This window comes from Schistocerca piceifrons, chromosome 4, assembly GCF_021461385.2.
Source record: "Schistocerca piceifrons isolate TAMUIC-IGC-003096 chromosome 4, iqSchPice1.1, whole genome shotgun sequence".
Lineage (NCBI taxonomy): Eukaryota > Metazoa > Arthropoda > Insecta > Orthoptera > Acrididae > Schistocerca > Schistocerca piceifrons.
In genome coordinates, this window is record NC_060141.1 from 634,939,923 (window position 1) to 634,955,172 (window position 15,250).

The window sequence follows — 15,250 nt, forward strand, 5'->3', positions numbered from 1 at the left end:
TGTGCAGTAACGTGAGAATTAAACTGGCACAGCACACCTGGATTTTGCTTTGTAAAGGAACATTTGAAAATTGAGTTCATCTTTTTGCTTTTGCTGTGGTACCTCCAATTTCAGTGCCCACGTAATTCATAAGTGAGCACTAACTGACAGTTTTTACATATGAGTAAAATTTCTTTGGGTTCTGTTAGGGATCTTTCAATAAGTTTCTGCTATAGTAATTGTTAACAACCAAAAATATCTCACTTGACATATATTTTTCTTCACAACTATTATGCTGTAGTTGCAGCTCTTTAGAAGTTTCTTTACAGAGTGTATATCTTGCAGGCCCTCTCCCACCACCAATTGTTCCATGAGGAGAAAACTAGTGATTGAAATTTCATGAGAAGATACTGTCGCAACGAAAAACGCCTTTGTTTTAGTGATTGCCACTCCAATTCACGTATCATGTCTGTGGCACTATCTCTCCTATTTCATGATAATCAAAATGAGCCCCCTTCTTTGAACTTTTTCAATATCACCCGTCAGTCCCACCTGATAAGGATTTCACACCGCACAGCAATACTCCAGAATAGGGCAGACAAGTGTAGTGTAAGCAGTCTCTTTATCAGATCTGTTGCACCTTCTAAGTGTTCTGCCAATGAATTGCAGTCTTTGGTTTGCTCTTCCGACATTCTGTAGGCTCTCTTGTCAAGACTACCACTTATAAAACTAATTATCTCAGTTGATTGTTTGAAGATTAAATTCTCCTCCAGTAATGACAGTATGATCAGGGGAAACTTCAGTCTGCTAGTACCTAAGTTGCCCAAAGCTTTCGGTTGTACCTGGAGGTGAGTCTGGTGGTTAATAGAAAGAGCCAATTATAGGTTAATACAAATAATTACCAGTGAGCCTTGCTAAAAAAATCTCACATGCAGATTGAATTTGTATCTTGGTAAATTTGAATTTCATTCTTAGTGTTACAAATACACCACACCCATTTCCTGTTCTCTACCCTCTCAATGTACACTTTTGTGTACTGCAAAAATCTCACCTCTGTCAGTGTCAGTTTTTAGCCAGCTTTCTGCTTCCCAAGAGAGCTGCATTGCAGTTTAGGAACACTTAAAACACAGGCAAAAAATATATTGCCAATTGATCACTAGGAATTTAATTGTCTCATCTGTGTGTGTGTGTGTGGGGGGGGGGGGCGGGGGGGGGGGGGGAGGGGCATATCTGTGGATCGTACACCAATAATTCAGTGTTCCTGTACAGTTATTATTATCTGGACTGGATGCAGAGTTGTCTAATTTAAAAACCCTTGTGTGCACCCCACATACAATCTGCTACGTTGGTAGGAGCCTGTTAAGTGTAGTACACTCCTGAGCCATTCAGGGGGCTCTTTAGTTCTGAACTCTTTGGTGAAAGTATAGGAAGTTGCAACCTAGCTTGTCACAGGACCTTTGAAGCCTATTCAAGTCTACACTTGGCTGAGAACCATAATCAGTTCTGGAGTCAATGCAGGAAGAAACGGAGTTCTTGATGTAGATGTCATCTCTTGGCAGGCCAAGAACTTGTAGTTGTGCTGTCATATCTGTGAGAAATGTGGAGAATATTTGGGAGACTTTCTCACATTGTTTATTGATTGTAAGCCAGATAAGTGTTAAAAATTGGTTCATATAGTGAGGTCCACTAAGAGATTAAATACTTTGGTATTAAATTACTGGAATTTTTTTGTTATTTTATTACACCTAATTTGCTTTCTCTGATTTGTTAGTTGGAGACATGCATTTTAATTTGTCATTATGATTTCAAAACTATGCTGATTTCAAGTATGTGCTCTCCATTAATTTTTCAGTTATTCCCCTTACTCTTGTTGACAGTGTACTGTTCTCCAATAAATTTAGCATGTTTTCTGCATAACTTCATGAACTATGACATTGCTGCAGTAGATAAAATGTGATTGAAAATGGGAACTCCCACACTGGTCTGTGTTGATTGGTGCTGTGCAGATCATTCGTAAAATGGTACTTAGTGTCCAAGGCACCCATCTTCATAACAAATGCAGTGAAGGAAGCTTCATTCAATTAGACACCAGATCATTCGTGAAATGACAAGAACTTGGCAAGTGATAAAGCAGATGAAGAAGCTTTTCAGGGTCTTAATATTACATTGTGTCTGTCTTGTACAGTTGTCACATTTTTCATGAGATTGTGAGTCAAATGTCAGCGGGAGAATATGTTGGGGATCTGAAGGATATTACCAGATACAGAGTCATCTCTCCATCTTGTTATGAAGTTTTGTGTCTTTGTTGTTACTGCCAGAAGCAGTTCTCTCTTTTTTTAATTGCACACAATTTTTCACCTTTTCTCGATGGAGAATTTGGGTGTAACAGTTATCAAAATATTCTGAGTTATCAGTAATTACTTTGGTAAAAAGCGCGCGCACACACACACACACACACACACACACGTTACAACTTACCTTCAGGGCTGCATTACTTTCATCATTACTCCATCATGTCAAAATCATGCAATAATTACTAGTGCTCAGATTGTTAATTTGTGTTAATCTCTTCCACTCACCAGTAACAGCTTGAGGCAGCTCACCTTGTTCACAGTAACGACCACCCCAACCTGGTCGACAACGACATGTATACTCGCCATTCTTCTTTGGAATACATTTGCTACCTCTACGACATTGATTATTCAGGCAGGCATCCACTTCATCTTCCTCACTCTCTTCATCATCGTCGTCATCAGCTAGACCCCTATCCTCAACTGGCTCTTCTTGCATCAAAGAGCAACCAGGATTTACTTTCTGCTGACGAGCAGCATTAACAAAGTCAACTGGCTTATGGTTTATCCAGAGTTCTCTCATGCAACCTGGAAATAACAATTTCATCTATTTTTCTGATTTTTAAAGTTGTTCGACCCAGAGACATTAGTGTAAGAGAACTTACCATTGAAACTTGTCAGATTGCGGAGATGCCAATGTGTAAAAGCTTCTTCACCAGGTTCTGGAGGAATTCCTCCAATGTACAGAGGTGAAGTAAGTCGCAAATATTCATGTTCACCTTCATTGATTATGCTACGAGCAAGGCCTCTGTCTACTCTTAATGTAAAATTTTTCTTGATAGCAAGCAGTTCAGCTGTGTGGTATTTACCATCAGATACCATTTCAAAGCTGAAAGAAAATATTGTGGTGTACAGGTCATCATTACTGTTTGCAGAGCACTGTTATAAATAATTCATGAGACAGAGAATGGCCATAAAAATTGTTTTGCTGCATGTCTCTGGTAGAACTGACTGACACAATACTTTCCAAACTATGGAAGAATCATGAAACTAGCATATCAGAATGTTATGATTTCTTTTAACAAAACTTTTATTCATTGTAAATTTATGTGGGAATGAAGGCAGAAAGATCATTTTAAAAAATAATAAGCATGAGTGGCAGCTCTAAGGGCCAGATTTTTAACAAAAGAGATGTTAAAATATTTAACCTCTGTAAAACTGTAATAGCAAATAAGCAAATAAACAGCAAGATAAGCAAGGCATTTAAGGTTGTGAAGAATTTTTATCATCTCATGAGATGCAAAAACTTTTATATTTGTATAAGAATGCAGGCTAGTTCTGCAAACTTCACTGACAAAATCATTTAGGATTATCTGCAGAGTAATAGTATCATCTTGTTGCAAGGTTTAGTAAAGTTTGATATTTGTCATAATCTTTTTTTATTATTGCACTGATCATTAGAACAAATTGCACAACTTTTCTGTGTACCTGAGTGAAAGTAATTCGATGTACTGCTTATAATCACAGAACACTTAAAGCAGTTTTCTTGTTCAAAACTTTTTATTAAAAAGTCATTTGTATAATGGTTGAAAAGAAATTTAAAAAAGTAGACTGAAGGAAATTTACCTGTAGGCAGAAATTTTTATTTAATGAACAGCTTTAGGAGATAGGTGAGATGCAGTAAATATTACATCAAAAGTGCAAAAAAGTAAAAATTGTTCTGAGGGGTGGTAAAAAGAGTTATGGCATTTTTAAAAACACTGAATGTCAGTAAATGTGTTCCACAAGACTTACATAATGCTGGTGAACCTGTTATTACAATGAGGGTAAATGGCTATCTTTTATCTGTTTAGTATATTGTGGGGATGTACCTGAAGAGAATCATGATAATTATCTTTTGAATAGTGCATACTGAATGAATTAAATCATGACTTATGGCTGGAAGTTAACTGTCATTTCATTGCTACCACATGAGAGAATATGGTGCCTCAATCCCCCGTACTTGGTATTGACAAAAAACAGGGAGAAGAGGATGGTGACAAATCACTTTAAATACATCATTGTGTGTCTTTTACATTGCGAAAAGTGGAAGAATCTTGAATTGCCTTTGTCATAGGTCTGTTCGTTAATTGATTGAAAATATTAAGATACACATATGTATACTTATTTCCTTGATGTGACAGGATTATGTAAAGTAACATGTTTAATGTTATTGTCACATCTAAGTTCAATGAGGATACTCAGCATGAACCATGGACCTTGCCGTAGGTGGGGAGGCTTGCGTGCCTCAGCGATACAGATAGCCGTACCATAGGTGCAACCACAACGGAGGGGTATCTATTGAGAGGCCAGACAAACGCGTGGTTCCTGAAGAGGGGCAGCAGCCTTTTCAGTAGTTGCAGGGGCAACAGTCTGGATGATTGACTCATCTGGCCTTGTAACAATAACCGAAACAGCCTCGCTGTGCTGGTACTGCGAACGGTTGAAAGCAAGGGGAAACTACAGCCATGATTTTTCCTGAGGGCATGCAGCTTTACTGTATGGTTAATGATGATGGCATCCTCTTGGGTAAAATATTCTGGAGGTAAAATAGTCCCCCATTCGGATCTCCGGGCGGGGACTACTCAGGAGGACGTCGTTACCAGGAGAAACAAAACTGGCGTTCTACGGTTCGGAGCATGGAATGTCAGATCCCTTAATCGGGCAGGTAGGTTAGAAAATTTAAAAAGAGAAATGGATAGATATAGTGGGAATTAGTGAAGTTTGGTGGCAGGAGGAACAAGACTTCTGGTCAGGTGACTACAGGGTTATAAATACAAAGTCAAATAGGTGTAATGCAGGAGTAGGTTTAATAATGAATAGGAAAATAGGAATGCGGGTAAGCTACTACAAACTGCATAGTGAACGCATCATTGTGGCCAAGATAACACAAAGCCCACGCCTACCACAGTTGTACAAGTTTATATGCCAACTAGCTCTGCAGATGACGAAGAAATTGAATAAATGTATGACGAAATAAAAGAAATTATTCAGATAGTGAAGGGAGACGAAAATTTAATAGTCATGGGTGACTGGAATTCGGTAGTAGGAAAAGGGAGAGAAGGAAACGTAGTAGATGAATATGGATTGGGGCTAAGAAATGAAAGAGGAAGCTGCCTGGTAGAATTTTGCACAGAGCACAACTTAATCATAGCTAACACTTGGTTCAAGAATCATAAAAGAAGGTTGTATACATGGAAGAAGCCTGGAGATACTGACAGATTTGAGATAGATTATATAATGGTAAGACAGAGATTTAGGAACCAGGTTTTAAATTTTAAGACATTTCCAGGGGCAGATGTGGACTCTGACCACAATCTATTGGTTATGAACTGTAGATTAAAACTGAAGAAACTGCAAAAAGGTGGGAATTTAAGGAGATGGGACATGGATAAACTGACTAAACCAGAGGTTGTACAGAGTTTCAGGGAGAGCATAAGGGAACAAATGGCAGGAATGGGGGAAAGAAATACAGTGGAAGAAGAATGGGTAGCTTTGAGGGATGAGGTAGTGAAGGCAGCAGAGGATCAAGTAGGTAAAAAGACAAGGGCTAGCAGAAATCCTTGGGTAACAGAAGAAATATTGAATTTAATTGATGAAAGGAGAAAATATAAAAATGCAGTAAATGAAGCAGGCGAAAAAGAATACAAACGTCTCAAAAATGAGATCGACAGGAAGTGCAAAATGGCTAAGCAGGAATGACTAGAGGATAAATGTAAGGATGTAGAGGCTTATCTCACTAGGGGTAAGATAGATACTGCCTACAGGAAAATTAAAGAGACCTTCGGAGAAAAGAGGACCACTTGTATGAATATTAAGAGCTCAGATGGAAACCCAGTTCTAAGCAAAGAAGGGAAAGCATAAAGGTGGAAGGAGTATATAGAGGGTCTATACAAGGGTGATGTACTTGAGGACAATATTATGGAAATGGAAGAGGATGTAGATGAAGATGAAATGGGAGATATGATACTGCGTGAAGAGTTTGACAGGGCACTGAAAGATCTGAGTCGAAACAAGGCCCCGGGAGTAGACAAAATTCCATTAGAACTACTGATGGCCTTGGGAGAGCCAGTCCTGACAAAACTCTACCATCTGGTGAGCAAGATGTATGAGACAGCCAAATACCCTCAGACTTCAAGAAGAATATAATAATTCCAATCCCAAAGATAGCAGGTGTTGACAGGTGTGAAAATTCCCGAACTATCAGTTTAATAAGTCACGGCTGCAAAATACTAACGCGAATTCTTTACAGATGAATGGAACAACTAGTAGAAGCCGACCTAGGCGAAGATCACTTTGGATTCCGTAGAAATGTTGGAACACATGAGGCAATACTGACCCTACGACTTATCTTAGAAGCTAGATTAAGGAAAGGCAAACCTACGTTTCTAGCATTTGTAGACTTAGAGAAAGCTTTTGACAATGTTGACTGGAATACTCTCTTTCAAATTCTGAAGGTGGCAGGGGTAAAATACAGAGAGCGAAAGGCTATTTACAATTTGTATCGAAACCAAATGGCAGTTATAAGAGTTGAGTGGCACGAAAGGGAAGCAGTGATTGGGAAGGGAGTGAGACAGGGTTGTAGCCTCTCCCCGATGCTATTCAATCTGTATATTGAGCAAGCAGTGAAGGAAACAAAAGAAAAGTTCAGAGTAGGTATTAAAATCCATGGAGTAGAAATAAAAACTTTGAGGTTCGCGGATGACATTGTAATTCTGTCAGAGACAGCAAAGGACTTGGAAGAGCAGTTGAACGGAATGGATAGTGTCTTGAAAGGAGGATATAAGATGAACATCAACAAAAGCAAAACGAGGATAATGGAATGAAGTCGATTTAAGTCGGGTGATGCTGCGGGAATTAGATTAGGAAATGAGACTCTTAAAGTAGTAAAGGAGTTTTGCTATTTGGGGAGCAAAATAACTGATGATGGTCGAAGTAGAGAAGATATAAAATGTAGAGTGGCAATGGCAAAGAAAGCGTTTCTGAAGAAGAGAAATTTGCTAACATCGAGTATAGATTTAAGTGTCAGGAAGTTGTTTCTGAAAGTATTTGTATGCAGTGTAGCCATGTATGGAAGTGAAACGTGGATGACAAATAGCTTAGACAAGAAGAGAATAGAAGCTTTCGAAATGTGGTGCTACAGAAGAATGCTGAAGATTAGATGGGTAGACCACTAATGAGGAGTTGGGGAAAAGAGAAGTTTGTGGCACAACTTGACTAGAAGAAGGGATCAATTGGTAGGACATATTCTGAGGCATCAAGGGATCACCAATTTGGTATTGGAGGGTAAAAATCATAGAGGGAGACCAAGAGATGAATACACTAAACAGATTCAGAAGGATGTAAGTTGCAGTAGGTACTGGGAGATGAAGAAGCTTGCACAGGATACAGTAGCATGGAGAGCTGCATAAAACCAGTGTCTGGACTAAAGACCACAACAACAACAATACAAGCTGTCACCTTAACCTCTTTGGCTACCTGAGCATGCATGCAGGATTGATCCAAACTTCCATATGTCATGTAATCATAAGCCTTATGCTCAAACAATTTGAGATTCCCATACAGAAAATGTTGCTAGAATTTTGAGCATATACCTGCATTAGCACAGAATCGCTACAAGGACGAGTTGTGTTTACAGTTATTGTATTTAATTATATAGATAAGAAGACTTTATACAAGTGGGAGGAAAACTATGAAATCATATATACCACTGGATGTTTCTCTCTAGTCTCTCTGCAGTGTGAAAGTTTACATTTGTATTCTTTTGCACAGTTATTTACTAGGCTATGACAATAATTTAGTGGAACTGTACCTCACCTATACATTGTAGACACAGGGTAGTTTCCAACATCATAGCTCACTCTTATTCTTCCATTAAACAGCTCTACTGCCAGATGTTCTGATTGTCCATCATACAAAAGAATGCCATTTTCTTGTTCTGTAGAAAATACTATTGTTACATTTGCTTCTGGTTTGGTCCGGAGAGGCTCAAGCTCCACAAAAGAATTATTGTGCACAAAACTCAGACTTGTCAAGTATTCACATCTTTTCCCTGAAAGCATAGGAAAATGTTCATTATATCACTGCTTGCAATTTTCATTACGAAAGCAGCTGGTGCAATCCTCATGTCTTTATTTACTGTACCTGTATAACCAGGTGCACATCGGCATACATAATCATTGGAGTCCATTGGTTGGAAGCAGATCCCATTTTTGCAGTCATGGTGTTGACATGGTGAAGTTTTTGGATACATCATTGCAACCATTGGAGCAACTTCACAGAATTTCCCTGTGAAGTCTCCTGGACATTTGCACGTGTAATCATTAACTCCATCAACACATACTCCACCATTCTGTATTAAAGAAAAGTAAGAATGTCAGCATAGTTAGTGGCTCTTATCTCTTAGGAAGGTACACATTAATTGTTGTTCATATCAATGAAAAATGAAAAAAAAGAGAAGAAATGTTGTCAAGTCTAAACTAGATTATGAATATTATTATGACTTAATTGTACAAGTATATTTTTATGATAAATTCCTTATTGGGCTGGTTACTTAACCAAGTCAAAGTGTATCGTTTTACAGACACAAATAGGCAGTTCAAATTTTTAGAGACTTTTATTACTTACATTATACTGACATACATCATCATTTAGGACAATGGATTTGCTTTGAACTTATGACTATTTTGTGTTTGTATTAATGTCACTGACTCATTCCCTCTTATCATAGCAGTTTCAATTTTCTACTTCTCATGTGATTATGAGACAAGATTTGTGTAGTGCTTGTCTATGGGAGAATATATTTCATTATTGCATGTTAAAGATACCTTTAGACATTGGATTACTGTATACAGTGGGGGAACACCTGTCTCTTTCCATGATTAAGAACTACAGAAGCAATAGCTGGTTACAAGGAGCTCACTGACTTTAAATATATTGAGGCTAATTTACGCCAATGAGAAATGTCTCAGAAATGGTTCAAAGGTGTCCAAGCTGTCAAAACTGTGCAGTAAAAATGTAAGCAAAAACAACAACAACAGTAAAAGAAAAAAAGAACAGTTATATTTAACTATTTAAATGACAAAAATGATTACCAAAGATGAAATAAATGGTTTATGCAAGTTGTGAACATCTGTAGGGACAGTCAGTAGATTGTTTCAGTTTTCAGAATGGCACTGGGGATATGGGAGCCAATTCTTCAGGGAAAGCAACAGCAGAACACTTAAAAATGTGAATAATTGATGTCCAGTTCTAGATTAAAAGCTTGCAAAGAATATGTTCCTCATTTTTCTGATTATGTCTGAGAGTCTCTCTATCTTGGTATACAGCTTTTAGTTCACTCATCTTTTAAATTGACCATCTTCTGTTCTTTGAGGTCCCAATATCCTCATGAGAATTTTTTGTTCCACCATTTCTAGTCTTTTAATGGCTCCTATTCTTACTAGGTTAACAGTTTCTGTTGAGTATAAGCATTAAGTGCAGAAACATCTCAATTTTGCATCGATCGAAATATTCTTCTTATTGTAGATGTTCGTACTTAATTTGTGCGCTAAATTCATTTTGTTTATTCATGCACCTATTTCTACCTCTTCTGTCAACCCAGTTTCTATCCATTCTCTTAGGTATTTAAATATCCCCACCTTCTCAATTTTCCATCCTACTGCCATTCATTTCGGACCTGCCTTGATGTTTGTCACATACTGCATGTTCTCAATAGAGATCTGTAAGCCTGATTTAGCCACTTGTCTCTGTAGTTGCATATTTTGTTTAACCGCCTCTTCTAATGATGCAAGCAATATCACAATATTAGCATTGAATGCCAGACAATCTATTCATATTCCTTTTTTCTTGCACCCTGTAGTAGTAAAAATTGTTTTAATATTTTGGTAAGTTCCCAAACAAAAATAGTTTAACTTCCAAAAAGTGTACATGTTCACCAGTGCACCCCATATCCAGAAAAAATAGTAACAAAAAAAAGTAAGAAACCCATTACATCCAGATTAAATATCTACTTACTGACATGAATCACACTACCTTCAGTACCTGTATTGCCAGGTCTACACAACTACCTCATTTGATTTTTAAAAGTTTCTATTTTTTTCGCTTTGACACCTTTATCTTCATTTCTGTATACAGACGCCATTGGTTCTAAGACTCCTGGATTTGATAACCTAGCCTCTGTAACACACCAGGAGAATAGCAAGCTATTGATTTAGCTTTTTCTGTGTGCTTTTATAGTGCAATTCTTAACTTCCTTGTGTGTTTGTGTTTTTAAGATATGTAATCCCTCATTTTAGTAACTGTAGTGAAGATTTACCCAGCCTGTACTCCAGTTGTCACTTGTTTTGAACACTCAGGGACTACTTGAGGTGGCTCAATCAGTCGCTAGCCTGTGTGACACACCAGGAGGGAAAAAGGTTACATACTTACCCTATTCTATATGCTTTTATAGAGTAATTCTTAAATTAGTAGTAGTAGGATGGATAGGGTATTTCCATGTTATGTGTGTATGTAAGATGAACATGCCACAGTTCACCAACAGCTGCAGGCTCAGCGTGTAACAGTGGTGGAGAATATAGCATGTTACATTGGACACCTCAGGCGTCACTTGTTTAATGATGCACATCACAGCATATGTGACATGGCAGATCTGTCCACACGGCAGTGGGAGTTGTGGACTGTGACACATCTATGTTGCTGGGAGTGGAGAGTCAATGTGGGGACTGAGTATGTGGCAATTGCTCATGGACCCGGTGAGTGGACAAGTAGCTGCTCTTCCAGCAGGGTTTGAGCATGCACACAAGGGGGAGGGGTGTACTATTTATCGGAAGCTCCAGTGTTAGGCATGTTATGGAGCCCCTCATGGAAATAGCGTCCCAGGCTGAGCTCCAGTGTCGGGCAAGTTATGGAGCCCCTTAGGGAAACAGCATCCAGGGCTGGAAAGAAACCGAATGTGAACTCCATATGTCTGCCTGGGTGTCTCATTCAAGATGTGGAGGATTCACTGCTGCAGCTACAGGGGGAGCAGGGTGCAGTCATCTGCAAGTTGTGGCTTATGTTAGCACCAATTACAGCTGTCACTTGTGTTCTGAGGCCATCCTCAGTTGATATGGGTGGCTGGCAGAAGTAGTAAAGGTTGCTGGCACAGAACTCACAATTTTCAGTATCATATCCAGAATTGATCAGGTTCCTTTGGTTTGGAGCCAAGGTTCCGCTGTTGCTATGATGGTCTTGGCTGCAGATTTGTGGACTTGTAATATGGGGTGGAGAATTGTAGGACTTTTCTAGACAGGCCAGGGAAGCATACACACACAGGAAGCAGCTGCTCGGATAGCAGAGTGAAATGAACTTTTTTTACTTTTTTATTTTTTTCTTAGGTATTAATTTGAGATCCTTTTATTAATATTCGCCAGTTGACATGCAGAGAGGGAAAGCAAATCGTGCACAAAGTAAAGATGCTTACACTGTCAAAATTTACTGTCCTCCAGAGGAGAGAGCTAGATGAAACCTGAAGTAGACAGTTCTGAAATATTTAATGAGTTATAGAATCTATATCAAAAAGACAGATTAGATGTCACAGAAGGAGGAGTGTTCATTGCTACTGACAAAAAATATCATGTCCATTGAGGTCGAAACTGAATCTGACTGTGAAGCATTGTGTGTTTTTATCGGCCACCCGATTCTGGCGTAGCAGTTGTAGAATCATTCAAAGAAAGTTCATGCTCATAGCACAGATGTACCTCAATCATGCAATATTAGTTGGAGACGACTTTAACCTACCAAGTATAAACTACGATGTCTATGGCTTCACTGTAGGTGATAGAAACACATTTTACGAAAACTGTCTTTGGCAGCTAGTTCAACAATATCAAGTACAAATATTTTAGACCTTGCAGCAACAAACAGGCCTGATCCTATTGGCAGAGCCTGTAGAGGCAAGAGTTAGTGATCATGATTCATCTTAGCAATGATAGTTCTTCTCAGGTCTGCAACCATTCTGTTGACTTGCAGCAAACTGCAATGCTTTTCTGTCTTCAGCCTTCCTCTGGAGAGCAGTATAGGTGGTGCAGCTGGTATCCTCCATCATCTGGTTGATGTAATGCAGTCTTGTTCTGCATCTTGTGTCCTTCCCTTTTACTATCCCTTCAATGATATTATAATGACACCATTGTGTCTCGGCTGATGGCTTATCCATGTGTCCATTCTGTGTTGGATAAGGTTCATGAGACATGACTGCACTCTGTGGAGCACCTCTTCATATGACACTTTGTCCACTCAGGAGATCTTTAGCATTTTGCTGTATCACCATATGTTGAAGGCTATTTTTTGTGTTTATCTGCTTCTCCGAGTGTCCACGTTTCACTTCTGTACTGCAGTATGCTCCAATCACACATCTGGAAGAGGCCTTTTTCTGAAATGTCTGTCTATGCAGCCAGATGCAAAAAGGTTTCTTCTCTTTTTAAAAGCAGTTTTCCTGGTTGGTTTGGTTTGGCTTGGCTTGTAATACCCTCCTTTGATCTTCCATCTGATGTCTCCAACTGCTCATTGTTAAGTGAGCATTGGACAATAATATTTTGTTTACTCACAACTAAGAGTTTTGGTTTAGCTTGATTAATTTTTAATTTTATGAGGTTTTGACGGTGGTTTCATCTGGTCCATCATCATTTCTAATTGTTAGTAAAGTTAATGTATCTATCAAGAAGTCTAGGAGAGTTTTTATGCTGGAAAAGGCAGGTAAGCAATTCTTAGTGTCGCACTTGTACAACTAATGGACATAATTTAGTTCCAATATTACAGACATACAGGAATCATGGGCTATGTTTAAATGTGGACTACACTCTGGAGAAGTATATGCCTAGTAAGTGGATTAAGAATGCAAAAGACTCACCATGGATTAATAACAAAATTCAGATAATGATGTTGAAACAGGGATTGTTGGAGTCTTGGTTCAAAATTGAATATTGAAATGTTGACAGGCAAAAGTTAGCAAACATTTATGCATCTAAAGAGATTAATGCATGAAATATGCAACAACTTCCACCATCATACCTTAGTAAAAGATCTAGCTGATAATCCAAGAAAATTTTGGGCCTATGTGAAAACAGTGAGCAGGTTGGAGGTCTCTGTCCAGTCACTTGTCAACCAGCCTGGTGTAGCAATAGAAGACAGCAAAAGGAAAGCTGAAGTTTTAAATTTTTTGTTTAACAAACAATTTGTGCAGAAGGATCATACAGACATATCATTATTTGGCTATTGCATAGATTCCTGTATGGAGTATATAAAAATGGGAATCTGGCATAGATGAACAAGTGAAAGAGTTGAAAGCATATGTCACTATGTCTGGATGAACTCCCCATTTGGCTTTACAGAGAGTATCTATAGCATTGACCCTTTACTTAACTTGTGTTTATTGCAAATAGCTCGCCAAGCACAAAGTCTGTAGTGACTGGGAAAGAAGCACAGGTGACTTCTGTATAAAAGAAGGGTGAAAGATGGACCTGCAAAATTAGAGACCTTAACATTGGTTAGCTGCAGAAGTCTTGAGCTAATTCTATCTTCAGATATAATAAATTTCATTTAGACAGAAAGACTTTTGCCCACATATGAGTGTGGGTTTAGAAAGCCTTGCTCATGCAAAACTCAGTTTGATCCTTTCTGACATTTTATCCTGTGAACTTTGGTTGAAGGGAACAAGTAAGTTCCACATTCCCAGCAGATTTCTGGAGAAAGTCAGACACAGTGCCCCCCCTCCCCACTATTCCAATGCAGATATTATTAATGAAGGTGCAGTCATACAGAACATGTGAGTAGCTCGAAGACTTCTTAAGCAACAGAGCCCAATACATTGTGTTGAACAGTGAATATTCATCAGAGACAAGGGTATTGTCTGGAGTGTCGCAGGGGAGTGTGATAAGGTCTCTGTATACTTAAGTAATCTGACAGATAGGGTGAGCAGCAATCAGCAGATGTCTGCTGATTATGCTGTAGTATATGGGAAAGATCATTGTTGAGTGACTGTAGGAGGACACAAGATGATGTAGGCAGAATTTCTATTTGGTGTCATGAATGTAAGTTAATGCAGATGAGTAAGAAAAACAATACTGTAATGTTCAAATACCGGTGTACTGCTTGATGTAGTCACCTTGATTAAATATCCAAGCATAACAATTCAAAGCAATATGAAATGGAATGAGTATGTAAAGATTGTACTAGGGAAGGTGAATTGTCAACTTCAGTTTATTGAGTGAGTTTTAGGGAAGTGTAGCTCATCTATAAACAACACCATGTACAGAACACTAGTGCAACCTATTCTTAAGTACAGCTCAATTGTTTGGGATACCCATCCACAAGGATGGATTAAAGGAAGACATCGAAGCAATTCAGAGGTGGACGCTTTACTAGTTAATGGTAGGTTCGATCAACACGTGGGTGTTACAAAGACACCTTATGAACATAAATGGGAATCCTTCCAGGAAAGGCAATGCTCTTTTTTGTAAAACACTCTTGAGATAACTTTGAGAACTGACATTTGCAGGGGACTGCATAATGATTCTACTGTTGCTAAAGTACATTTCATGTAAGAAACAAAGACAAGATACAATAAATTAGGGCTTGTGAGAAGGCATTTAGACATTAATTTTTCCCTTGTTCCATTTGCAAGTGTAACAGGAAAGGAAATGACTAATACTAGTGCCCTCTGTCATGCACCATATGGTAGCTTCTGGAGTATGTATGTAAATGTAAATGTAGATTTGTGCCTGAAGACTTGCCACTTCCTTTTGCATTTGTATGTAGTCATGTTATGGGCTTAATTTAGATAGTGCTTCAGCTTACCTCTAACTGATGAAAATAAGATTAACAACAGCTCATTCAGCTGATACAAAATAACAAAAGAATGCCAGAAGTTATCTCTACTTAGCTCTGTATTGGCTCAGAAGAAT

The 15,250-nt window shown here is 38.5% G+C and overlaps 1 protein-coding gene across 1 annotated transcript in view; it reads right to left on the minus strand.

Annotated features, from left to right (window-relative positions):
* LOC124794967 (protein slit-like) overlaps positions 1 to 15,250 on the minus strand; it is an 807,859-nt gene that overhangs the window by 5,347 nt on the left and 787,262 nt on the right. The window contains 4 exon segments of the mRNA XM_047258696.1: positions 2,559 to 2,858; positions 2,936 to 3,159; positions 8,127 to 8,361; positions 8,454 to 8,661. Coding sequence (XP_047114652.1) covers positions 2,559 to 2,858; positions 2,936 to 3,159; positions 8,127 to 8,361; positions 8,454 to 8,661 — 967 coding nt within the window.